Source organism: Tetrahymena thermophila (genome assembly GCF_000189635.1).
Source record: "Tetrahymena thermophila SB210 genomic scaffold scf_8254431, whole genome shotgun sequence".
NCBI classification, from domain to species: domain Eukaryota; phylum Ciliophora; class Oligohymenophorea; order Hymenostomatida; family Tetrahymenidae; genus Tetrahymena; species Tetrahymena thermophila.
Window position 1 is genome coordinate 1 of NW_002476212.1, and position 27,098 is coordinate 27,098.

The window sequence follows — 27,098 nt, forward strand, 5'->3', positions numbered from 1 at the left end:
CCCAACCCCAACCCCAACCCCAACCCCAACCCCAACCCCAACCCCAACCCCAACCCCAACCCCAACCCCAACCCCAACCCCAACCCCAACCCCAACCCCAACCCCAACCCCAACCCCAACCCCAACCCCAACCCCAACCCCAACCCCAACCCCAACCCCAACCCCAACCCCAACCCCAACCCCAACCCCAACCCCAACCCCAACCCCAACCCCAACCCCAACCCCAACCCCAACCCCAACCCCAACCCCAACCCCAACCCCAACCCCAACCCCAACCCCAACCCCAACCCCAACCCCAACCCCAACCCCAACCCCAACCCCTTTTATTTTTATTGAGTAATTTTGCTTTATTTTTTTTTTTTATTAATTCGAAGAGACTTTACTTTAAAAAACAATAAGCTGTTTCTTTTGTTATTCAAATATATTTAACATAAATTTATTATCTAAGTAAATTGATCTAATTTAAATGCATTAAAAACAATAAAAAGCTTTAACTAATTCAAAATAATAATTTTTTATTTTCATATTTTAAAAATTATTATTTGTAAAAATTGATTAAAAAATTATGAAATTTTGAATTTAACTTCGCATTAATTAGGAAAGATACAAATAATGAGAGACAGACTAAAAACATTTTAAATTTCAAAATAATAAATTAAATGTTTTAATGTTTAATCCTTTTTTAATTTGTGAAAAAATTTAGATTGGATGCTTTTATTAAAATACTCTTCTTTTAATACTGCACTAATTTATTTCGTGATAAAAATAATAAAATATTAAAATTTATTTTTTAAATAAAAACAAAATTAATTTATACTAAAAGAGCTTAGTAATTCTTTGAATACTTTTATTTCCTAAATTCTGGATAAATACAGTTGTAATATTAATATTTCTCAAAAAAAAAAATCTAAATTTAATATTTGAATAAATGTTTGCTTATAAATTAGAGATTTATAAATTACGATAGATTTTTTTATATTCTTTTATATTCAAATTTTTTTTAATTTTCTCACATTAATTTAAGATTTATTTTTTTTTAATCATCAATTCAAATACATTTGATGTTAACTTATTTATTATAAATAGTTTAAAATTATAATTATTGAATTTAGAGTAAAATTTGAAAAAATAAAAGTAAACTTAAAAATGGAAGCAAAATAAAATCCAATTTCAAAATTTTGTATAAACTATCTAGAAAAGATAGGCAATGAAAGTAATTTTTTCTTTTCTCCTAGTTCTATCTATTTAGCTTTATCTATGGTGGCTGCAGGTTCAGGTGGATAGACTTTGAAGGAGTTTTAAAATGTTTTAAGTTTTAAGAATATTGGAGAAATTTGCTATCATATTAATAGTCTCAGTTCTCAGTTTGAACATTCAAGTTAAGAATTCTCAATTTTAAATGCAAATAAAATATATGCATCAGTTTCTAATCTTACTTAAATGTATAAAGAATTTATCAGTTTATACTTTAAATCAGGATTTTAACAAGTTAGCTTTAAAGATCCTGAAGCTTTGAGAGCTTATATTAATGAATAGGTATCAGACTAAACTAAAGGTAATGTTAAAGAGCTCCTTTAGAGTGGATTTTTGAATTAAAATACAAATATGATATTGGTAAATGCTTTGTATCTTAAAGCATAGTGGCTATATTAATTTGATGCTTAATACACATAAAATATGAAATTTTACCTTGATCCAAGTAACTTAGAAATCACAGTTCTAACGAAAATGATGATGAAAACAGAAATTTACAACTATATAAAATTTAATGGATTTTAATATATATAGATTCCTTATAAAAATAAAGAGTTTGTTATGGAAGTATTTTTACCTGATTTGAGTTTAAAATAATTAGAATAAAGTTTGACATTAGAAATAATGTAAGAAGCGCTAAAAAAATCCTAAAAAACTAAAATTAAATTAAGATTTCCGAAATTTAAAATAAATGGAAAATCAGAAAACATAGTAAATGTGCTCTAATAAATTGGTCTAAGTTAAGCCTTTTTACCCATAGCAGATTTTAAAAGCATTTCTGAATGTGAAGAATTATATATAAAAGATCTTTTTCATTCAGCTACAATTTAAGTAGACGAAATTGGAACAGAAGCTGCTGCATCAACTGCAATTATTATATCTTAACTAAGTAAAGTTAAAGAACCTCCTTAAGTTATTTGTGATAGACCATTCCTCTTCACTATAACTCATATACCATCAAAAACGATTATTTTCTTAGGAAAACTAGTAAACCCTTAAAAATGACTTTAAAATTAATATACTAACAAAAGTCATACTTGGATATTTTGCTAATTTTTAAATAAATCAAAGTAATATAATAAATAAATTATTTTTTCTAAAATAATTTCAATTCAAAAATTAATTAATTAATTAAAGTCTGATGTTTAAAAATAAAAATTAAAATTAATAATAAACAATATTAATAAGTTATTCTTGTTCTTTGATGAATTTTTAAGTTTGATTTTACATATTTTGCAAACTTTTTGATAAATTGAAATAGAATAAATATTTTAACTATTTATTTTATTCAAAACTTAGGAAATCTACCAAACACAAAAAAAATAAATTCAATTATAGAATCAACAAATAAAAATTTTGAATGTTAAATTTATCTATTAAAATTTTCAAAAGTGAAAATTAATTTAAATTTTTATTAACAGTTAATTAAAAGGTATTATTCTTATTTAGAATTTATTTTAATATTTTGATAGAATTTATTAATTTTTAAAATTAAAAAAATTTTTAATATAATTTTACAAATTTAAAAATACTTAATAACGAGAATAGAATACATCTAATAAAAAACTTAAGTAAAAATAATTGCTAAAACTAAATATTTTATAGGCTATTTAAGTTAAATTTTAATACACAATTTTTAGTTTACAAGTAATAGATATAAACTTAAATATCACTAATATTAAGAAATATTCAATTATTTTCTGATTCGTATTAGTGAATGTATTTGATTGTTGTGAACATTGCAGGTTAATCATTTTTAGTTTTTGCAGTAATCATAATTGGCAGTTAGTTAATTCCTTTAGCCATTTTTGTTCCTGATTCGAATTCATATGCTTTAAGGAGATTCATTTTCATAATGCTTTTTAATGAATATTTATTTAAATATTTATTATATTTATTAATTAATTACTTTAAATTATCTTTTGATTCAAGTGGATTAGACTACCATACTTAGACATTATTAACATAAATAGAGTTGATAGAGACATTATACATATTAGAAAAAGAATCAATAAGCTCTTCAATGCTTACAGGTTTATCAACAATAATTTTTTCCCAAACAGTAAAAGCTTTTATTTTAAATTAAAATTGTTAAAATGCAATAAATAAATTTAAAAAAAGATTACGCTTAGGAATGTAAACAATATTAGGATCCTTTTAAATGATTTTAGCTTTAATAGGAGGAATAAAATCAAATTTATTCTAAGTGAGATCAAATTTGATATTTCTGTAATCAGATATGTCTTGATTCTATTTAAATTATTATTAAATATTAAACTCTAAAGAAAAAAATAAATTTAATTATTTAATAAATAAAAAAATAATGAATTCAAAATTATTACTGTAGCGTATTTAAAAAGCTCTAATGCAGCCATACTTGTAATTATAGATTGAGGGAATAAAGATCTTCTATTCATTTCAAAGGCAATATTTTCAACTTTATATCTGGGAACTTTACCATGTTAATAGCATTAAGACCTCAAATTAGATGATATATCGAGAAAATCTATGTATTTTTCTCTAAAGTATTCAGAGGTTTAGTTGTAGATTCCTATTTTTAGCTGAGGTATCATTGCTGGTTCTAATAAATTAGTTGTTTATTTTAAAAAAATGTTTTTTAATAAATCAATAATTTAATTAATTACTTGCACATTCCTGAAGAATTTTTTCAAAGTTCTCAATATCCTTTTCATCTTTAAGCTCATATGATTACTAATTATTAAATAAATTAAAATTTTATTTAAATTAAATTAAACTAAAGATATTTATTACCAGATTCCAGTACTATTGTTATTAGTCCTCAGCAGAACTGTATTATATTAGCAATATTTTTTTTATGTTATCTTCTGTCAACTTTTCATTTGGTACTTCCAATTAAAATAAACTTACATATAAATGAGTAACAATTGATATAAATCTTATTATCATTTAGTTTTGTGGATTATATTGTATTATTTAAGGAATTTTCTTGTAACCAACCCAGAATTTTTCATCTTCTTAGTTTTCTGCTGGGATATGTGAGGCAACTAATCTGTAAATTCTCTCATTGAAATATAACTTTATTAAATAAAATATAAATTAAAAATATTCTATAAGGGTAATTTACCTCAAATATTTCCTTAGATAATTAAACAATATCTTTTAGTTCTAAATTGTTCTTTTTTGTGACTAGACAATGGATTATTAACAGCTTTTTTTAATAACAATTAAATATTATTTTAAATATTTAAAACTTACTTTTGTCTAGTAGTTCATATTCAATTTAAAAAGACTTTAGTATTAGTGGATGTATTATTAGGGATGATTAATGTACTATTTAAGTTCTCTTAAATTTTCGACAAACAGTTATTCAAATATTTCTTTTGCCCAAATTATATCATGGATTTAGAGGTATGGATAATTCATGATAATGTCTTTATCAAAATCAAACCTTCCAGAAAGGAAGTCATCTTTTTATAGATCAGGAATCTCTGTAATGTGAGGTATGATAGAATGGGTGCTTCCCTAAAAAAAAAAAATATTCTATTAGATATTAAATAAATTCAATTAATTTTACCTTTAATGCATCAAGAGACTAATCGATCAAAACTTTATCGTACCATAATGACTTTTCTAAAAGGTATTACTTGGCTGTTTTCTTATCAGTGCAATTAAAAATTACATCAACTAGAAATTAAATTATTTTTTATATATTTGAAATGATTATTTAAAAAATGTAATTACTATTTTTCCAATAGTCATCTCCTAAATCATTTTCAGAAGATTTATCTGCAAGTTTTTGTGTGCATCTAATTTTAGTTTGAGGATTCAATCTTAAAATATTTTTAGAAAGCACCTCAACTTTGCTTTTATCAACTGCGTCTTCTCTAAATATATAAATTGAATTTAAGAAAAGTTAGGTGGTAAAATATTAAATACGTAATCCATTGATGTGAGTGTAGGTTGAATGTCTTAAAGGTATCAGCATCTAATATATCTAAAAGACCATTTTCTCCAGTACATGCACCCATTAAAACTAAATTCCTAGCTAATTCACAACCATTTGAACCTGCTCCCATTATACCAATTCTTTTTTATATCAAATAATAATAAAATAGATATCATAGATTTAAAGTCATAATGATACTTGTAATTTATAAGCTTTTCTTATCCTTGACAACCTATTAAGGCTACCTATTAGTAGTATCTTGTATTTTTATATTTTTCAACTTATTCAGCCTTAACTTCATATTTTGGACTCAGTTCAAAGAAATCCATGTGGAATATTTAACGAATAGGTTCATATTTGCCACAGAATGATAAAATTTCTTTGGTTATCAGACCTGCCCAACCTATGCAAAGTGGAGCTATCTAAACAGTACAATATTTTGTTAAAAGCTTTAGCTAACCTTAATCTATATTTTCTATATAAAATTCAGGAGATTTCTCTTTATTTTACTCATTAATAGCTTATGCTATTTGGAAAATTTGTTCATAAGCTTCTTCGTTGAATATCTCAGGAAGCTTGTCGTATTGCGTCTTGTATTAAATCAAACACCTCCAAAACATATGCAATAATTTTATATTTTTATAATTTGAATTAAGAATTTAAGGTTTAGAGCCATTTATCAGGGAATCTAATGAGCTAAATTTAATCTTGTGAGGAACTTTAACTAACTCAGCAAATCCACCTTTCTAATATTAAGCATAATAAGTTGTGTCTTCAATGCTAAAACTGTAATCATCAATGACTTTTACAGGACGTGGTTCTTACCCGTTTACCTATAAATTTAAAAGAGTTAAATATTAAGTAAATTAATTCTAAAAAAGTAGATTAAAAATTGTGTGATTCATAATTCCAAATAAAACTAATCAATCAATCAATCAATTTGCCTTTTCTGACAAACTTAAAATTTATTTAATAGATTTAATTTTATATTTTAATGCTTTTTTAGTAATTTTGAATAATAAAAATATAAAAAAATATATTAAATTACCTAGTACATTCCATCTACTTCAGTAATACGAATGAAATCACCTATAATAATTCAAAATAAACTACATATTGTGCAATCAATTTTAATCTCTCAATTTGTAGATAATAATAATGATAATAATGATTATTAGCTAATAATGTTCAAATTAATTCATAAAAAAAATGTAAAATACCTGTTTAGAAATTGTGCTTATGCTAATTAACTAAATTGACTACTCCTGGGTTAGATTTAGAAATGGAAGAAATCATAAAAGGATATGTATCTTCTCCATCTCTATCATGTAATTTATAATTATTACCAAAATCAACCATGCTATAGCAATACAAACCATAAACTCCAACCAAAATAAAACCAATATTGTTTTCTCTGCAATAATTATTTATGTCTATCATTTGCTTTTCATTCAATATTTAAGTTAATATAATGACATCTATATTTTTGAGACTCTCTTCAAGAACAAATTGTTAACAAACCTCCACTTAAACTACATTCTACAATTTCTTGAGCCACTTTTAACAGACTTCTGCACGTGTAAGGCCTTATTATACATCTTCTTCTTTTCCAAAAGTACTTCCTGATAAATCTTCGTATCCTATTTTTTCTTAGTCATAAATAACCAATTCATCTATTGAGTAGTATGTAATATTCTTGCTGACTTCAGCTCCTAGCTATTATAATTTATAAATAAATAAATAGGTTGTCGATTAATAGGTTTGAATTAGAAATTTACTGATTATGCTCCCCAAACAAATATTCTTAATTTCTTTAGCTTTTCCAGTATCAGCTTACCGAACATAGAAATATCATTATGATATTCTTCCTTCTACATTTTTAATAATCCTTTTTATTTTAATGAACTTTAATGCACTTAAACTTATAAATTCCTTTAATTTATGAAAAATTATAAATCTTAATTTAATTAAAGTGTTTATTGGCAGATCTTCAATATTTAATAAATTAAAGATAAATTTTGACAAAAATCTTTAAGCTATAAGGAATTGCAATTTAATATTATTCAATTTGACACTTAATACGATTAATTTGCAAGCAAATAATATCCATTTTAGCTATAAAAGAAATATCATGCTCAAATTTTTGATCAAATAGCTAGTTAAAAATGTAATGTATATTTCATCAGTAACATAATTCAGTTAGTTAATCTATTGTTATTTGGATAATATTTTTTATTTAATTTTCAAAATTAAAATCATTAATTTTTTATTCAAATAATAAGGATTAAAAAACGAATTTGCTATTATCATATTATTGTAAAAGATAATATATTTATTATTTTAAAATATTTAATTCATCAAGAAGTTTAATTAAATCATTTAAGGAATTTTAAATCTGAATTTTTATTGAGATTCTTAAAATAATTATTAATTAAATTAAATGTATGTTTAACCTTTCGTTAGTATTATTAACTTTTTTACAAGTATTTAAATATTTCACTAATATTATTTTCCTTTTTTTATAAATAATTTGTTTTGTATTTTAATAATTTGGGAATCTAAATTTAGTAATTTAGAAGGATAAAATATCTTTTAATTCTAAAAAAGCTTACTTGATTCTCAAAGTTCACCAACTTAGCAAAATCCGTCCATTAATATTAAACTAAAAATGAAAAAATAAATTCCAAAATATAAGGTTTTATGGATAAAAATATATTTATTTCAACTGTAAATTAAATAACTAGTATCTAAGAATTTGCTTACATAAAATAAAGAGCTACCATAAACTAAAAAAACCCTTAACTTTAAAAATTTTACAGAGTATTTTTATTAAATAAAATGGTTTACTGAATGTAAGTCCTCTTTTATAATTAATATCAATCATACAATTTAAAATTGATTTAAAATTATTTATCAAATTTAATTATAGAAATAAACAATTTATTTCTATTAAAAAAATAAAAATACATGTAAAAATAATTTGACTCTTTTTATCATAAAAGTAAATAAATTTCTTATTATCTTAAAATAAACTATTTTATCCTAAATTTCTTATAAAATATAATCTCCATTTAGATCTCAAAATTATTACTAAAAGCTCGCAGATTGAACATGTATTAACTAATGAGAAAACATTAATTAAAATATTTTTCATCCAATAAATATTGCAATTACTCTGTCAACATATGATAAAAATAATTCTATTTTTCTAAAATGAATAAAAAATCTTATTAGTATTTACACACAATATCTAAATCTAAAAAACGCCTAATTTTTTATGGGGTCTTAAAAATAAATTAGCAGCCAGTTTTTAACAAAAAATTCAAACAATTTATATCATTATCAATATTAATATTAATTTAAGATTTAAAAATATTTGTAAAAGCTTAATAATTGAATCAAAATTGTTTTTGAAAATATTAAATATAAAAATTTTACAAAATAGTAAATAAATAGAAATAGCATTAATGATTTAAAACTTAAATATATTCTTAATTTCTTTTAATAATTTTTAAAAGACTTAATCATAGTATTTATTAGGATAATTGATTATTAACAAAAATTTATAAATTAAAGTTATAGACAAAGTTAAATTTTGAAATTATACTAATATTTAGACAGAACTGTTTCAAATGTAAACGAAATATATAATTGAAGAAATTCCTTAGTAAGAAAAATATTTATTTTTAATATACTCTAATTACTGAATAGAATAAGTGAAAACTGAGAAGGCTTGCTGGATCAAAGGATTTTAATTTAAAAAATCAAAGAATTTTTAAATTTATGAAATCAAAGTATGTATGTATGTATGCTTTCTTGATGTTTGTAGTATATATGCATGCCTACATTCATTCATTCATATATGTATTAGTATATTTGCATTTAATATATTATCTGATAAAAATGAGACTAAAGCAAACAAAATGAATAAGAAAAAAAGATTTATTTGATAAATTAAATTTCTATTTAAAAGGAATAATTTTTTTTCAAAAAATAATAAATAAAAAAGTAATTTAAATAATTTTTCAAAAAAAAAATAGGAACTATTTTAATAATCCAAGTAAATTTTAAAATCATTTTAGATAAATCAGCATTTATTTCAAAACACAAATATAGAATGACTACTTATTATTGGAATATGCGTATTCCTGCATTCCGTTATGACGTTGATGGTAATAATGTTGAATCTTACAGAAAGGGAATGGTTGCAGAAATTTTCTTAATTTATCTTATATACCTAGCAATAATTGCTATTGGAACCATTAGAGGAAAATACAGAGAAAGTAAACAAACTAACTAACTTTTAAACTTTAATTTTTCTAAAAAGATTCACTCATTTTTAAAATTGAGTTTAAGTGAATGTATTAATGTTTTAATGTAATTTATTTATTGAAAAGGTTTAAGCTATGCTGAAGGAAAACAAAGTAAATTTTTAAACTATTGAAAGTATCTAAATATATTTTTTATTTATAGTTGCAAGTGGCCAAGAAGGTTAGAAATAAGTAAAAGATTTTATATTAAAATTTCATATTTAGACTTATTATTTTTGGAAAATTTCTTCCATTTTTATTACTTAAAACAACGATAAATAGAAACAGCTAAAATTTTAAATAGAAATAGAGAATTATTAAAAAATTTAAGCTCACTATAATTAATAATTTATAAATATTTTAAACATAATAAAAGGAAGAGTTAGCTCTTGTGGATAGGATTAATTACTACGAATTCGATAGATTCTTCTACCCTTATTATGGTTTCCATACAATTTGTGTAGGTATGGCCTTACTTTATGGACCTTATGGTTATGAAATTGCTATTATTTGGATTCATTTCCTATTCTATGTAATCATGATAGGTTTAAAAATTAAATTTGGAGATGAAAAGAATAAAATTTTATTTGGTATTTATGCCTTTTTGCAACTTATTAATATTTCTTTGATAATTGCATCATTGGCTAGACTTGGAGGTTATAAAACATTAGTAGATCCATTGTAAAACCATACAGGATGATGAATTAGTTAGCAAAAGTCAGTTAAAATATTTTAAACTATTTTTATGTTAATAATATAAATCAATTAAGTTAGCTTAGGTGAACTTTATAAAACTAACAGAGTAGGAATATACATACACAAGCAAAATTTTAATTAGCAGAATTAGATATATATGTTTCTAATATAATATAAACTACCTACATTATTACAGTTGTATTTGTTTCTATTTATGAAAGAAAACAATTAATTAATTGTCTAGAATGCATTTATTTGACTTTAAAATATTCAAATTAAAAAATATATTTTATTATTTGCTATTTATTAAAGCATTAATCACTAAAAAAATTATTTGATTACAAGAAAAATATTTAGATTTGAAATTAAATCCAAATATGAAATTTTTATTTTGAAACAACCTAAAATTTATGCAATTAGTTTTTTTACTATTAAAAAAATTAATGGTTTGTTTTGAAGACGAATGAATGAATGCTAATTTATTTTTTACTTATAATTAATTTATAATGAAATTAATACCATATATTTTTTTTATATTAACTTTCAGATTTATTTTATAAATATTTTAATAGCTAATTTTTTAACTTCTTCTTAATTAATTCCTCTCATATTTCGATAAATCTTTTAGATATTTTAGAAAAAAGTTGCATTGAGGTATTAGGGTCAATGCTTCCGAAAATACAATCTAGTCTATATGATTAAATGCAATAGCAAGCTAGTTAGTAGCAAAAGGAGAAAGAGTGGGATCAAAGACACCATATAGGTGCTAAAATACCTCAATACATACCTTAAACAAAGCTTTTAGACAAATACATTTAAGATTATAATAAAAACAAAGAAACGCTGAATAATTCAATTTTTCTAGCTTCAGCAACAGATAGAATATATAAATAGAAATTATCATTTTCTCCCATTAAAAATAGGCAAGGATTGCAAACATCTAACTCGCCTGTTAAAAAATTAAGGCTAAACAAAAATGATAGCTAAGGAAATATACTTCTAAATAATATAGATCTAGAATCGATACATAATACATCTGATACTAACTTCTACTCATATGTAAAAAAGAACTAAGAATTCGAATAAAAAGCATAGTAACTGTTCAATCGCATAAATTTTTTATTCGATGAACTTAAATTTGAATAATTTCATAGAGATTATTTCAATCTCTTCATTTAACAACAGGTATAAGTTAACTTTAATTTTATATTGATTTGTAAAAACATAAAATGTCATTTTAATTATAGAATGTTCAAACTATGTACAGTACTCTAAAGAAAGAAATTAACCTCATTGAGGCTAGATAATCAGCATATTAACTTGTTTAATAGGCAATTACCGAAAGAGAAAAAATTTTAAGGTCTTTAACAGACTCTGTGGAATAGCTTGATTCTACTGAGCAGTGGGAAAATGACCCTAAAATTCTACAGATTTTTTAAAAAATATCTCAGCTTAGAGAATACACTATATAAGTTATAGAAAAGATAGATTTATGGCGAAAGAATTTATTTATAATATCAAACTAAGCACAGAATTAGCAGTTTGAGATTATGGAACATCATTTGACTTTCTTTTTTGGAGAAGAAAATTACCTGCTTAAAATATTCTCTGACAATACCTTTTTGCAAAAATCTAACCTTAATCATAAAATACCTCTTTCTTCTAAGCATGACCCCTTTTTAGTCTTTCCAACCAAGCTTATTGTTGAAAAATCTGTTAATAATCCTGTATTTATTTCTAGCTTTGATCTCAGCTAAGATCTTAGGACAAGAATAATTAATGTTGAAAAATAGTTGATAAAAGAGATTTAATATGAAAGTGACAGAGTAAATAAATTTAGCAATTTATTTTTTATCTTTTCAAAAAATAAATTATTTTTACTAAAATAAAGAAAAGTTAAATTGATTTAGATTAATTCTTAGCCAAATAAACCTAGAATGGCTAATAAAGGATAAATTAAAACACCTAATCTAATTCAAAGATAAATAGTAACCAAGCTGAAAATTCTGACTTAAATGGACGTAGCACTTTTACTAAGCATTTTAAAATAATGTATAGGGGAAATCAGACTGCCTAAGAACACACAAATCGATTAAATAAATCGGAATTCCTTATAGCAAGTAATACAAATACTGGTTATGATAATGGTAAATTTAAACCATAGAGTACTATTATGTTCTTAAAAAAGAAAGGAAGCCTAAAAAATTTAAATAGTAGCCTTGTATAAAATAATTAGCAAGATAGTTAGCTACCTTTATTAAATTAATAATCTCAAAATAAAGCTATTAATAAAAGCTTTTCTACTGCTGCTGCTGAAAAGTAAAGAGGAAAATCTGTTTTAGATGTAAGAAGGCATTCCAGAGATTTCATAACATAAAATACTGAAATGACTTACCTACTTAGAAAAAAGAGAGATTCTAAACTTTATGAAAATATTTCTTTGGAAAAATTAGAAGTCTGTGAAGAAACTGCTTAATAACCAAAACCAAAGATTGAAAGAGAATGTTGCATTAATCTTTAAGAGCTAAATGAAAAAGGTTATTACACTAAAATTCTACCCGAAGATGAACCTTATTATATGAAACTAGCAAATAATACTTCTTATAGCAGGGCACTAAAAAGATCAAATACTTCTAGCCCAATTAAGAGAAGAGTTTTTTCAGTCAATTAAACGAATGCAAATACTAAAACTAATTTTTATAACGAAGTAAATGATAATAGAGCAGATAGCAACATCTCACCTTCGAATAAGCAGTAAGAAGCCCCTGTTAAAAAAGTAATTAGATTTTTTACTTTAGATGATGAGATATCGAAAACAAACAATCAAATTTAAACCAATTAATCATCATAAAATTAAGATGATTAAACTGCAACTATTTCGAACATAGACGATATAATAGTATTAGGTCAGTTAGAAAGCTAAGAAAAAGAAATCTAAATAATATCATAAAAATAAAAAAATAATACCAAAAATGACAATATAAAATAAGCATTGCAGTAGAAGGGTGATACTACAAAAGATAACAAAGACACTAAAAACAGCAATACTAAATCTTAGTCTATAATAAAATTATAAAATAACAATGCTCCTTAAGCATAAAATGAATAGCAAGCTGTTGAGTCTCCAACAAAATTAAATAAGGATAAAGATATTAATTATGTAGCAACATCTAAATTATAATAATAATAAGATGATAATCAAAGCAAGATTAAAAGTTCTCTTTTTTCGAACCAAAAAAATAATGTTATAAATAAAAACTCTTAGCCTGAATTAGATGATTAAAGTTCAAATTCGAAAATAAGAAAATCTCAATCTGTCAAGAATAAATAAAATGAAGAAAGTAGCAATGAGAAGAGTAGTTTTTCACCTTCGAAGAATGCTAACGGACATAAAGATTCATTAATTTTTCTTGATGAAAGCAATAGTTAAAATTCAAAACTGAAAAAAGTTCGCTCATAAACAGTTCTTTCTGATGCTAATTCCTCAAAGATGTAAGATGAGCAATTACCTGAAGCCAGATCAGAAATGCTTCAAAATGAAAAAAAAAAATAGGTTAAATCAAATGTTTAAAATAAATAAGATACAGGAGCTTCTCCATTAAAAAAAAGCCAATCTACTAAAAAGTTAGATTAGTTAGAAAAAGAACAAAAGTCAGCTACTTTATCTGATTTAAAATAGTAGAATAGCTCTTAGTCATCAATAATACCATAAAAGATAGGTTCTTATCAATTTGTGAAATAAAAATCAAATGGTAAGCACAACAAATCAGGTATTTATCCTAAAAGAGATAATGCTAACTTGCTTAACTCAAAAGAAGAAGAGCTTGAAAAAATTGAGGGTGAAAAAATGTTTAGAAGTTTAATCTTAAATAAACAGTAAGAAGAGCAAAACAATAATAGTAATGATGCTAATACTGCAGTGAGATTAAATACTTAAGATAAAAAGTAAAAAAGCAGCTTTAAAAAGGCTGCTTTGGCTTTAATACAAAAGCAAAAGGATGAAAAAAAAGCTTAGCTAGAAGCAGAACAAAAGCAAAAAGATTATGAAAAATAATTAAAAAATAACCAAGAATACAATGATTTTCTTCGCCGTGAGCAGGAATAAAAACTTTAAAATATACAGAACCAAGATTTAGAAGAAGCTCTTACTGACTAAAAGCAAAATCCTTTTAATACTAATGCCTTTAAAGTTAGTATCCAAGTTAATCCAATAAGCCTTAAAGAGGAAGAAGTGAATGAAATTGTACATAATTATTTCAAAAAAATTCATCCAATTTTTAGTGGTCTTTTTATGAGAGATGCCTTTACATTAATATACTAATTAAAGAACGATCTTAATTTTAATTTTTTACAAGCTGTTGAAAGGAGAACAATGAAAGTATTAGGGTTGGTAGTTGTTCATCCTTACTTTGACTATGGACAACAGAAAGGGCCTTTTGATTTTTTTGAAGATAGTCCATAAAAAAGTTCAGATAACAATATTTAGTCTGATGATGAGAATTTCTTGAAAAACGGAGAGGAAGAAGAAGATATTTATGATAATGATGATATAAATAATATTTTTTACTAATCTCAGTATAGTTAATAGAATGCTAATAGTTCTTTCTTTTCAAGTAAGACAACTTTTAGATAATAGAATAAAATCCTCAGCAAGACTAACAGCAGCAAAAATATGGTTAGAAAAATAATGATCATAGATCATTTTTCTTGTATTGATATTAATATGTTCAAAGGTTTATTTTCTTTGTTCACTGAATACATTTGGACTCACGATGTAGCTGATAGAATCGAAACTAAATTCTACACTAGTCCTTAACTCATACCTTTGTAAGAAAAGATTGAGTAGATGATAATAGCATCTAACTATTTCTTTACTAAGTAGCTTTAAAATAATACCCAAAGAGTATTTGCATCAAACAGAGATGAGGAGAAGTATCCTATTGATGATAATCTCTTAGGAGATTCGAATCTAGGTAAATCACCTGACTAGCTCTTTTTTAACTCCTTTATCATGGTCAGCAAGCAAGAAATACCTGAAAATAAAATATTTAATAAAAGTTTGTATGTAGATAATGGTAGTAAATTTAGCTTTCTATGTGCTCTTAGTCATCTTTTCAAGGAGATGTATATTAGTGATGTGTTAAAGCAGCTTACAGAGTAGAATTAGCATGAAAAGATAAAATAATTGTATAACTTGGCTTATACAATGCGAATTAACATTAGAAAAAAGAAAATTTTCTCTGACTTATTTGTGAATCAAGAATTTGATAGCATTGAAAAAATGAACATAGCAGTGGAAAATATGTCTTTTTTGCCAACGTGTGAATATGACGATAATACTAACAATAAGATATACATGAATACCTTTTCGTTAAAATTGAATCTACCTCATGCATGTCATACAGTTATGACCAATTCGTAGTAAAAAGAGGTACTATATATTAGAATTAGCAATAACTCAAATTAAATTGACTCCTCAATGGCTTCTACTTCAAATAGTACTCCTCTTGTGAGCGCACTTGTCTACTCTAGAACTACTTCAAATCCTATGATTTAAATATAAACTGTAGATACTAAGTACACTCTCTTCTTTTTGCAAGCAGATGATTTTTTTGAAAAATAAGTTAGTGATATTTATCTTTATATCCATGAATTCTTTAAAGAAAGTGATCAAAAAGAGCCTACCTACAAAACGATTTGGCTCCCTTAATTTTCTATAAATAAGCCTCACATTAGAAATGATGATTTTGATTCAGTACTTTCTAAAAATAGAGTTTTCTCCTCCTTAAATTTCTCATTTAAGCTACCTGATTATATAGGAGGAAAGCTTCTTTACTAGGAGCCATCTAGATAAAAAAGTGTTTATGTTTCTCCTCCTTTCATTTTTGGTATTATTGATAATTCTTTTGACATCCACATGCCTAATTAGCCTATTTTTAGCTGTTTGATAGATGAAAAAGATGTTTTGTACTTTGATAAAAATCGTACTAACTAATGTCTATTATATATTGATAAAGAAGTCGATGATGGCCCAATATAGGGTTATCCTAAAATAACAGGTATATAAAATAACATAGAAAGAACAGATTTATAGAAAAACATAAGATCTTAAGTGCTTCATAAATCACAAAAATAGAAAACAGCTAGTTAAATCTAAGAATGATTTATTTATTTATTTATGTTTTTTTATCTTATAATTAATAAATTAATTAATGTAAATAAAATTTTGGTTGTTAAATTTTTGTGTAAAATTTTAATTTTTATGGTATATTATTATTATCGAGCGAAAAAATTAAAAGCTGATTTAGAGTATTAATTGAATTAATTTTGCTATGTGGTGATCTACTAAATAGGTCATTTATTCATTCATGTATTAATAAATAATGTAAGCTTAAAATTATTAATAAGAAAATATCAAAAAATATTTACATCAATCAAATTAATTATTAAATTACTTTTTTAATTATTAAGTAATAGAGCTACTTACAATTATCAAAAAATAGATAAATTGCTTGACATAAAATTTGAATTTCAAAGAAAAAATTGTGTAATCATTCTGAACAAATTTATTATTTTTATTAATAAATTTATATTAATTAATTAATTTATTAAATTTTTTTAGATTTTCAAAATTTTATAATTAATATTTTCAAAAAAGTTTATTAGAAATTAATTTATAAAAAAAAGTGTTATCAATTTAAAAAATTAAATAAACTAAAGAAAAAAATAAAGAAAGAGTAAGTAAGTAAGTAAGTAAGTAAGTAAGTAAGTAAGTAAGTAAGTAAAGAAGGTGAATTTAGCTAAAAAAGAAATATAGGTAAAATAAATAAACTCTGTAATGTAAGAAAATACACCAGTCAGTTTTATTCATATTGAATAAGCGTTAGAAAGGAATAAAAATGATTCAAAATCTAACAAATTATAGAAATAGCTTTTAATTTTAAATTAAAGTTAAAATAAGACTTAAAAATTCTCTATAAAATAAAATTGCAATACATTTAAACAGTTTAAAAATATCATTAAAAAAAATGGGACAATCTAATAAGATTTAAAGTTGTTAGGAGGAGGAAGCTGCCTTTCATGTAACTGCAATAATAACTTTTAGGAAATTAAGCAAGCTGATATTGAAGATATCGAAGATTTGAATAATGATAGTATAATATTTTGTAAATATGAAGAGGAAAAGGAAGAAACTAAATATGATCAAATAAATTATTTTAATGAGCAATATAGCAAATTTATTCAAAGCTAAAGAATGCAAAAAGTTATGTCTGAAAATTCGTATCTTAATGAAGTCTATTTGATTTTGAATGAATTCATATATTCGAATATCAATTTGATTATGTAAAATATTGATGAATTCAAGGTTTATATTATCGATATGCTTGAATTATTAATTTACTATATTATGTGCTCATAGCTACTTTCTTCTATTTCAAATTAGAAGCAAAACTTGCAAATAAATTAAACTATATAGAATTCTATTAATTCAATAATAAATTATATAAGTAAAATAGACTTTGATTATCCTTGTCTTGATGTTTCCTTTATGCTTAATTTGATTAAATAGCTAGTTGAGAGTAATTCTTCAGCTCTAGACTTTAGCAAGGAGGATTAGTTTAAAATTTATTTGGTAATATAAAGTATAATTAAAATTTAATATAATATAAGTAATTTTGAGGATGTAAATCAGTTGCAAAATAATTTATTCTAGCTAAACTAGACTTTTAACAGATTTGTATAAAGAACCAACTATTCAAATTAGTAAAATTAGTAGAACTACAATCTTACATTTGCTAGATATGATATAACAAATATATATTTATTTTCTATATCAATTATTATTAATAAATTTTAATTATTTGGAATTTAATTTTTAAGCACCTCGATAATAGATGAATTAAACTTTTATGTTACAAAACTTCTTTAAATATATTTGAAGGGATCAAAAAATGTAATAATTTATCTACTAATAAAGATAAACACATTGCTAGAGAAAGGGCTTAGCGGCGATAGCAATGAATTCACTAAAAATTTAGCTGATAGATTTACTTAAAATACTGAAATTTATGCTTAATTGCAAGATTTTATTAACTCAATCCAACCTAAGGACTAACACATTATAAATAAATATCAAGAAATAGTTATATAAATAAAACATCCAGAGTTCAGATTTTTATCTATCTAAATTTTACTTAAGCTGATTAACATAATTAATTATATTGATTACTAACAATCAGAAACAGTTTTAATCCATCTTTGTACTTAATATTTATGTGAGAATGATTAAAGTGTCAAAATAGTCTTTAAAAATAATTTCAAGCTATAAAGCTTTTTAAGAAGAATTAAAAATAATAAAAATGCATAGCAAAGAGTTAGAGATTGCACAATACAAAAAAGAAAATAGCTAACTGTAATCACTGAAGTAGATGAGCAAATCAATGAAAAGTGATTATTTTAAATAAATAGAATAAATATTAATTATCATTTATAAGAAAATTTTTGTGTAAATAGAAAATAATTTAATTCCTTCAACAAATTAGTATATATCTATCTATCGATTTATTTATCTATCTATTTGTTTGTGGTATTTATTTTTGATCTTCTTTTAATTTATTTAATATGCTTCGATTAAAAATAAATTTTTTAAAAAATGTTTAATTTGTTTGTTTGATCTTTAAAATATTTTTAAAAATACTAAAATTTATTTTATGCTCATTTTTTTTTTTGTTTTTCAAAAATAGTTCTGTTTGATTAAAACTAATTAAAAATGTTGCATTTTGATATACTGGATATGCTAAGAAAGTACTTGATATTTTGATAAGAATTTGTGTATATATATATTCATTCATTCAAAAATTGTAAAACAGTCTTAGCTTTTAATTATTTAAAGAAGTCTGTCTTCTAAGATATTAATAATGTTGTAAATCATAAAAGTATGTATTTATTACTTTACTAAGGAAGATTGATTAATATATCAAAATAAATTAATATAGTCAATATTTTTACAAGCAAAAATTAAATAAACTTAATAGATTGATTATTAATATCAGATTTAGTATATAAAAGCATCAAAATTATAAGGATGGATCAACGACCTCTTACTTCTTTCCAGAGTAGGAGAGGACAATAGATGTCCTAGTCTTAGTCATAATCAACAATCTTTAATAGGCCTCAAACAACTGGCGCAAACCAATAAGAAAATCTTGATTATAATACCAGAATGAATGCTTCATCAACTAATTTTAGGTAAATTAAATTATTTAAAGATGAAACTATAAATAAAAAATAAGGAAAACAGAAAGCTAGCCTTAGATTTTAACTAAATAAATTATTGGAATAAATATTAGGTAGGTCAATATTAGCACAAGTGCATAGACTTAGAAAGAACTAGGATTTGTTGGTTCTAAGAATTAGTAGAATACAGCTTAAAAATAAAGAATGCCAAATATTAGCTAGCAAATGTACGTTCAATTAAATGATTTAATAAAATTACAGATTTCTAAGTTTAGTATTTTTATATGATTTAAAAAGACCTATTTCAGATTTTTCATCGAAAGATATGTCAAAGACAATTCCAAAGAATATATATTAAGATAAGGAAAGACTCTATGAAGAGTTGATTGCAACTAAAAAAATAATCAATTAGCTTAGATTTGAAAATCACAAGTTGTAAACTCATTGTTATGGACTAAAGGTATATATAAATATTTATATGTATGTGCACTTTTAAAAAGAGAATATTAAAAATTAAATATCTATAATCCTTTAACTAAAAATGATCTTTATATTTAATTTTAATAGCAAGAACTTAAGAAATACGAGCAGAGTGAACCAGTTGACAACTTATAAACATCAAGTCTGCTCAACTCTATTAAAAAGAAAACAAATAAATCTACTGGATTATATTCAAATCAAGAAATAGTAAAAAATTTATTATTATTTTTGAATTAAAATTTAACAATTAATAATTCAAGAAAAAGAAATAACTGTAAATAAATATTTTGAAATTAATAACATTATTATCCAGTAAGTAAATTTGTTACATAAAATTTTAACTTATATACAATAGAGTTCAATTATTCCTACACTCAAAAAATAAGTTGCTGATTTAACAGCTTAACTATAGTAAAAGGAAAAAGAGATGAACACTCTTAAGAGAAACGTTAAATTAACTAAAATATCAGAATTAGAGGTAGCTTAATCAAAAGAAATAATATTATATATACATTTTCATTTATTAAATCAGGTTGAACTTAAATCTTATATGGATGAAACTATACGTTTGAGGCGATTATTACAGCAATCTTTGTCTTTGAAGCCAAAAAATGAGTAATTAATTACATAAAAAAATCTATTAAGAAAAATAAAGCAATTTATTTTTTATATGATTAAATTATCTTTATTATATAACAAAAGAGATGAAGGAGACGGATCTGTTGAAGAGAAATTTATTTCTTAAATGAACTAAATACATAATTTAAAAAGTGAAAATTCAAAAATGTTGGACGCTAACGAAGAACTTAAAATTAAATTAATCGAAAAAGAAGTATGTTAGATTTTATGAAGCAAAATTAAAAAATTCAATTGACTTACTTACTTACTTTTTAAAAAGAAATAAATTTTAGAAATGGAAAGATAAAGTTAGAAATAAACCAAAGACAAAGCCTATTATAAAAGACTTATCCTAGAAAAAGTAATTAAATAATTATGGGAAAATTTTTTTTTAATGTTTAATTATATTATTTTAGGAAAGAGAACTAGATAGATATAGAGGAACTGATCCTACTTAATAAAATAGCTCTCGTAAAAATATGGGATTAAGCGAAGGATAATTTAAAGTAGAACTTGAAAAAAAAATTGGAGATTGCAACAACTTGAATACAAAAATTCAAGAAAAGGAAAAGAAAATTTAAGAATTAGAGCAAAAAATTAAGGATTTGCAAACAGATTATTAGGAAAAGCTAAGCAGTGAAACAAAGGAAAAGGATCAGATTCGCTAAAAATACGAAAAAGAACACCTTGAATTATTAGAACTCAAGGATAAATATGATTTACTCTTCCCTATTAAAAGAAACAAAAAGATGGAAACAACTAGGGTAAATTTTTCTTTCTTTCTTTTTTTATCAGCTCTTGTTTTATTAAAAGACTTAAGCTTAAGGAAATAGTGCAGATATGAATAGTTTTGGACCTGAAACTCCATAGCATAGAAGTGAATTTGTTGGTACACCTTCTTAAAATTAAATAAGAAAAAAAATTACATACGTTAATAATGAGCTGTTTCCATTAGGAGTTGAAATTAAATATAGATTGAGAAATAAGAAAATACATTATTCAGATATAGACTAAGTAAGTTTTGTGATTAAACTCAATAAATAAATAAATAATTTATTTTTATTAATACAGTACCTCTTCACTGGCGGTTTAATATAAAAGCAATATGTTACATTTGAAGATATGAAGATAGCTTTAAGAAAGTAGAATTAATTTCCTAGCCAATTAACATTTTTGATGAAGTTATTTTTATTAAAAAGTGAGCCATTTTGTATAACAATCGAGGATGATTTGAATGTGTTATCTAAATATCTCACTGAAGATCATGTAAATCAAACTGAAGAGAGCATGCTCAATGATGAAACCCCAAATATGAACAGAGGTTGTAAAGTTTCATAGGTTAAAAATTTGTTCAAGAAATTCGTAGGTTTCTATACAATTTATTCACATGAGACCCATCCTGAGTAATTCTAAGAAATTCAAAGAGTAATGTTTAATATTAAATATTCTTTTACATTTATTGCCATATAGCTATATCCATTTATTTACTTATTTTACTAATTAAATTATTAATATTTTGTAAAAGTTTGTTGCAGAGAAAGAAGAATAGTTGAAATAACATTTTATTCATGAAAATATTTAATATGTCTCTAAAAACAAATTGGAATCTTATATGAAATTTAATGATGCTTCTTTAGATTAAGCTTTGCTAGATTACATATACTAGGTTTCATATGAAAGCAACTAATCGGTTAATTATGTCAATTTAGAATATGTTTTCAATTACTTCCAAGGCTACAAATCACCTAGAGAGAAATTTTCTGCAATGCCTCATTTAGAAGAGCAATTTTTAGATCTTAATTCAAAAGAAGATCATATTCATAGGAATAAGTCTGATAATGCAAAAGGAAATTAAAATAATTTTTTAGACTCTATAAGAGAAGATCCTCCTTTCAAGCAAAAACTAACTGATTTAAATAAGCTGCATAGCCAAGAAGGTAATAAATAAAAGTTAGTGAATTCAAAAATAATTTTAAAATATAAAAATAGATAGTAAATAAGACACTCCTAGAAATCTAGAGGATATTCCTTAGGTTGGTTAAACATAAAGTATTTAATATCAACAAAGCAAGGAAGAAGATTCTTAAGACCTTTCGCATATCAAAAAAAATGAAATGTCAAAAATAGATGAAGAGGATGATGCTGGAACTCCCCTCAAAGTTGAAGCCAAACATTAAGATACAAAAGGAAAAAGTCAATTCAAGCACGATGAATTCTTTGATGATGCTAATGAAGTTGAGTTTTGATAAAAATAAATTTTATTTAACATTAACTAGGAATATTGTTTCATCATTATCTTAAGATATCATTTTCTCTTTATAACTTAATGATATTATTTATATTTTTAGCTAAATAATATTGTTTTCTTTTTATAATTAAATGATATAACTTTTTACTGCGTAAGTTAATTTAAATATGTATGTATTGATAGACTTTTACTAATCAAATTGTTTCTTTTTTTAGTAATAAAGAAGCTAAATAAAATTACAGATATATATTATTTAGTAAAATTTTTGAAAATAAATTACTTACTTTTTTGCTCACCTTATATATATATATTAAAATTTATAATATATCAACTTTAATAATTCTACATTTTCTCACCATTAAAATGGTACTTTTTCCTTTAAATATTTAATACCATACTCATTGGATTTATCTTTTCTCTCTTCTTTTCTCATAGCCTCAGTATTGCTTACTTCGTCATCAGAGGAATCATCAATGTCATCAAACAGACCAAGCCATCTATTCTAGTTTATCCATAAATCTTTAATAGAATCTAGTCTAGGTATAACAGTAGCTCCAATCCAACTCAAATATGAAGGATACATTTCTTTTTTAGACAATGAATCAATGACTTCTACACGTTCTATATTGTAATCATACTGGGATATTTTTTCTATTAATCTATCTTCTAATTCTTCCACCATTTTAGAAGTCTAACTAGTTCCTCCTTTTTTTTGTTAAAATAAAATTATTATAATTTCATTTGTTAAATTTAAAAAAATAATTTTTTATTTGTAAAATTTCTTAATTAATAATATTAAATAAATAAACAAACAAACAAATTAAGAAATCTTCTTAAAACAAACTTAATAATAATGAATTTAATAAATTTTAATATACAGTAAGAATATTTATCTATGAAATTAATTTTAGTTTTACCTATGATAAGAATGTGATTAGCTAATTTTTTTCTTAATTCGGGATCTTTCACGTTAGCAATAGATTGAGAAATAATGTCTTCTAAATTAACCATAGTGTAAGGGTTTAGCAATTCGTCTTCAGTAAGCTTATAGGTTTGTTGTTGCTATAATTCTTGCTTCTTTTGCTCTTCAATTTATTCTGGATTTTAATTTTGCTATTAATTTAAATTAGGATTTTAAGCCAATAATTCTTTCTTCAGCTCATCTTTTTTTCTCTGTTCTATGATATGGGCTCCTGCTAAGTAAGGGTTAATCAGATTTTTTTATTGTCCCCAAACAATACCAGCTATTTATTTTTGATTTATTTTTAAAACATAATTTTACAAAAAAATGAATAAAATGCAAATAATTGTTTACCTGTCACTTCTTCCAAATTATCTTCAGGGTCTTCATTGTACTCAAATCTTTTTGAGCGATAGTCATAGAATTCAAAATCTATGTCTTTATAGCTGTTTGAAGTGTTTTTAGTTAGTGCATTTAAAACATCAGCATGGAAAATAATAGTGGGTGCTATATATAAAGCCTCATTGTGCTAAACTGTAAAAAGCTCTTCAATTCCATTACGTACACAATGCATTTCAAAAACTCTACTGGAAAGATCTTCAGCTTATTCAAAACTGGCATGTTTTTCTTTTAATTTTTCAATTTAATGCATATCACCATAATTTCTGCATTCGACTCTGTAGTTAGTCTTTTATTTAAATGCTATGCAGCCTCTCTTATTTAGCATTCTCATTAAAGAAACATCAATATCGTCTCCACCATAATTTTTTCTCATTAAAGTGTTAGGAATTATCAAGCCTTCATCAACACAGCAAACATTAATTTTTTCTGCACCAATATCAACAACACAAGCTTGTCCAATGCAATACCCAAAGCATGCTAGAATACTTTCTTAGTGCATGTAAATAGCATTAAAATTTAAAGAAAGCAAAAACATGTTTGCCAATAATTTAATTTGCTACCTTTAAAAGACATCAGGTATACACAATACTATTTTGTATTAAGGGAATTACTTACGAGTGAGACTAAGCTTGTTAATTAATATGTATTCAATTAAATTTTAAATATCGTTGATAGGTCCATGAAAATCTCCGTTGTACTCTCCTACATTCAAATACCCGTGCTTTATAGGTTTACGAATCATAAAATTATCATGTTATTCTACCATAAAAACTTCCTCGCCAAACAACATAGTCCTCTTGGTTATATCATTTTCAGCATTTTCTTCAATTTCCATCTTATTTTGAAATTCAAGTGTTTTTAAACTGATTTCAACTCTTTATTTGAGCTTTTAAGCTGCAACGCTGTTTTATCCACCTTTAGGTCCTTTTGTTTAAGTTCCAATTTTTTTTTATCCTTTTAATAGCTATTCCAATTTATTAACTTCTTTATCAAATGCATCGTAAGTTCTAAAGCTTTCATGAGTGAAAGAAGATTCATTATTCTTTGTTTTGTAAGCAATTAATGTACGAATTTTATTAGGATTTTCTTAGCTTGCAAACCCATATTTAATGTTATGAGAGCCAATTTGGAAAACTAGTACATCATTACCTTTTTCAATTAACTTTTCAATATGTTCAGTACGTTATTGCAAATTTCTAATAGTATTTTAAACAGATTCCTTTGTCTAATCAGATATTCTTTGCTAAGTATTCATTTTTAATCTCTTTTTTTTAAATAAATCACTTGATTTTATAAATTTATTTTATTTTTTTTAAACTCCTCAAACAAATTTTTAATTGAAAAAATTATTAGATTTAAAAATTTATGAAAATAGATATTTAATTAGTTAATATTTATTAGACAAAAAGTGTAAAAATTTTATGCTTTTTTATCAAAGATACTAACTAGTTATGTATTTATTTATTTATATATTTATTTAATAATCAATCAATATTCTTATTCATAAAATTTACCGCTAAAAAATTAAAATTAATATAAAATGCATATAAAGTCTAAACATATGTGTTTATTTTATTTATTTATTTAATTATTTCTTTTAGGTTTTTAAAGAGAAAACATTAAATTTAATCAATACTAAAATAAATATTAAAATTCTTAAAAATTAAAAAATATTTTATATTAGTTTTTCAATTTTAAAGAAAACTCAAATTAAATCTAAAAGATCTACATTTTTTGCAGGTTGATGAGTAGTATTGGTATTTTGCTATTGATTATATTAGTAGTTTTATTATGTATTTTAGTTATATTGTTATTACTAATTTTGTTGATACTATTGTTATTGGTATTGCTGCTATTACTGTTACTAAGGATGGCCTTCAAACGCCCATTATTAAACGTTGTTATTATTGTTATTGTTGTTGAAATTATTATTGTTATTGTTGTTGTTCTAATTATCGAATCCCCAAAACTATTGATTTCCATTAAAACCCCATTGTTATTGTTATTGTTGCTAATTTTGCTAAGGCTAAGAATTTCCAAAATTTGAAAAATCTGAAAAACCACTTCCAAAATTCCAGTTATCCCAATTATTTCCTTTATTGTTGTTATTATTACTGTTATTGTTGTTGCTGTTATTATTAAACGCATTTTAGGATTGGCTTTGATTACTACTAGATGAATTAGGCATATCAAACATAAAATTTCCTGTACTGATATTAAGATAAATATAAATAATAAATTAATAGATAAAATGAGTTTTACAAAGACAATTGCTATTGTTATTTATTTTAGCTTTAGTCAGACTTTGATCCTCCTAAAGAGAAAGATATTTTTTCTCCTTTTTTTAGTGAAAAATCTTCTGAAGGCTTGACATCAACTTATTAGATACTTTAGTCATCAGTTTTTCTTTCGTAAAAATCGATAATACGAGATCTAAAATCGAATGCAGTATTTCTATCTCTGAAACCCAAACCTTTTATCAGTATGAATAAATGAATTGGAATTTATGGAAAATTATATAAATACCCATCCAAGTATAACCGCCGTTAGGATTGTTAAATCTAATTGCAAACCCTCTTACGCTATCTTCGCATTTAACAATTGCTTCTTCATAATTTTCTGGAACCTATATTTTATGCAATAATTTTTAGTCTGAATCTGATGGACAGTTTGATGGATGACAAAAAAGAGTTAAAATTTTAATTCTTACAATTAATTCAATGTGTAGCTTTCCATCTTTATAGAATCTAATGACCATTCTATCATTTGATTCATATAATTTCAAACCACCTTCCCAGATTTATTCTTTCCAATCACCAAAGTAGCTAATATAATATAATTTTTAGAATAAATTATTATTCGCTTTCGATATTTATGAAAATATACTATCCTTTTGAATTAGAAGTTGGAGGAAGCTTAAAAAGACTTAATCTATCGGGGATGTCTAACCTAAGAATATCCATT

At 23.9% G+C, this 27,098-nt stretch overlaps 8 protein-coding genes across 8 annotated transcripts; 5 read left to right on the forward strand and 3 right to left on the reverse strand. All coding sequences in view use genetic code 6, as the record gives it.

Annotated features, from left to right (window-relative positions):
• Nucleotides 1-1,146: 1,146 nt before the first annotated feature.
• TTHERM_00311930 (proteinase inhibitor I4 serpin) lies at nucleotides 1,147-2,259 on the forward strand (the record flags this gene model as incomplete). The annotated part of the gene is made up of 1 exon (XM_001033376.2): nucleotides 1,147-2,259. The coding sequence occupies one exon, from the start codon at nucleotides 1,147-1,149 to the stop codon at nucleotides 2,257-2,259; it is 1,113 nt and encodes a 370-aa protein (XP_001033376.2).
• A 684-nt stretch (nucleotides 2,260-2,943) lies between these two features.
• TTHERM_00311940 (ubiquitin-activating enzyme E1, putative) lies at nucleotides 2,944-7,059 on the reverse strand (the record flags this gene model as incomplete). The annotated part of the gene is made up of 15 exons (XM_001033377.2): nucleotides 2,944-3,112; nucleotides 3,164-3,323; nucleotides 3,381-3,504; nucleotides 3,597-3,835; nucleotides 3,900-3,966; nucleotides 4,027-4,311; nucleotides 4,361-4,444; nucleotides 4,492-4,758; nucleotides 4,811-4,920; nucleotides 4,978-5,120; nucleotides 5,173-5,322; nucleotides 5,381-6,015; nucleotides 6,231-6,271; nucleotides 6,403-6,898; nucleotides 6,961-7,059. 15 exons carry the CDS (start codon nucleotides 7,057-7,059, stop codon nucleotides 2,944-2,946), a joined length of 3,069 nt encoding a protein of 1,022 aa, XP_001033377.2.
• Nucleotides 7,060-9,299: 2,240 nt separating this feature from the next.
• Nucleotides 9,300-10,192, forward strand: TTHERM_000311946 (transmembrane protein, putative; the record flags this gene model as incomplete). Its single annotated transcript, XM_012799714.1, has 4 exons — nucleotides 9,300-9,465; nucleotides 9,580-9,606; nucleotides 9,656-9,684; nucleotides 9,869-10,192. 4 exons carry the CDS (start codon nucleotides 9,300-9,302, stop codon nucleotides 10,190-10,192), a joined length of 546 nt encoding a protein of 181 aa, XP_012655168.1.
• Nucleotides 10,193-10,719: 527 nt separating this feature from the next.
• Nucleotides 10,720-16,351, forward strand: TTHERM_00311960 (hypothetical protein; the record flags this gene model as incomplete). Its single annotated transcript, XM_001033379.2, has 3 exons — nucleotides 10,720-11,373; nucleotides 11,436-12,014; nucleotides 12,080-16,351. The coding sequence occupies exons 1-3, from the start codon at nucleotides 10,855-10,857 to the stop codon at nucleotides 16,349-16,351; spliced, it is 5,370 nt and encodes a 1,789-aa protein (XP_001033379.2). The 5' UTR covers nucleotides 10,720-10,854.
• A 675-nt stretch (nucleotides 16,352-17,026) lies between these two features.
• TTHERM_000311961 (hypothetical protein) lies at nucleotides 17,027-18,640 on the forward strand (the record flags this gene model as incomplete). The annotated part of the gene is made up of 2 exons (XM_012799715.1): nucleotides 17,027-17,821; nucleotides 18,167-18,640. The coding sequence occupies 2 exons, from the start codon at nucleotides 17,027-17,029 to the stop codon at nucleotides 18,638-18,640; spliced, it is 1,269 nt and encodes a 422-aa protein (XP_012655169.1).
• A 633-nt stretch (nucleotides 18,641-19,273) lies between these two features.
• Nucleotides 19,274-22,769, forward strand: TTHERM_00311970 (hypothetical protein; the record flags this gene model as incomplete). Its single annotated transcript, XM_001033380.2, has 14 exons — nucleotides 19,274-19,437; nucleotides 19,539-19,652; nucleotides 19,723-19,885; nucleotides 19,993-20,112; nucleotides 20,261-20,383; nucleotides 20,438-20,520; nucleotides 20,608-20,737; nucleotides 20,804-20,884; nucleotides 20,940-21,287; nucleotides 21,337-21,537; nucleotides 21,595-21,665; nucleotides 21,723-21,948; nucleotides 22,049-22,460; nucleotides 22,513-22,769. 14 exons carry the CDS (start codon nucleotides 19,274-19,276, stop codon nucleotides 22,767-22,769), a joined length of 2,493 nt encoding a protein of 830 aa, XP_001033380.2.
• Nucleotides 22,770-23,123: 354 nt separating this feature from the next.
• Nucleotides 23,124-25,389, reverse strand: TTHERM_00311980 (actin; the record flags this gene model as incomplete). Its single annotated transcript, XM_001033381.2, has 3 exons — nucleotides 23,124-23,476; nucleotides 23,689-24,015; nucleotides 24,087-25,389. The coding sequence occupies 3 exons, from the start codon at nucleotides 25,387-25,389 to the stop codon at nucleotides 23,124-23,126; spliced, it is 1,983 nt and encodes a 660-aa protein (XP_001033381.2).
• Nucleotides 25,390-25,839: 450 nt separating this feature from the next.
• On the reverse strand, nucleotides 25,840-27,097 carry TTHERM_000311981 (hypothetical protein; the record flags this gene model as incomplete). Its single annotated transcript, XM_012799716.1, has 5 exons — nucleotides 25,840-26,344; nucleotides 26,397-26,607; nucleotides 26,661-26,760; nucleotides 26,845-26,959; nucleotides 27,021-27,097. 5 exons carry the CDS (start codon nucleotides 27,095-27,097, stop codon nucleotides 25,840-25,842), a joined length of 1,008 nt encoding a protein of 335 aa, XP_012655170.1.
• Nucleotide 27,098: the final 1 nt, after the last annotated feature.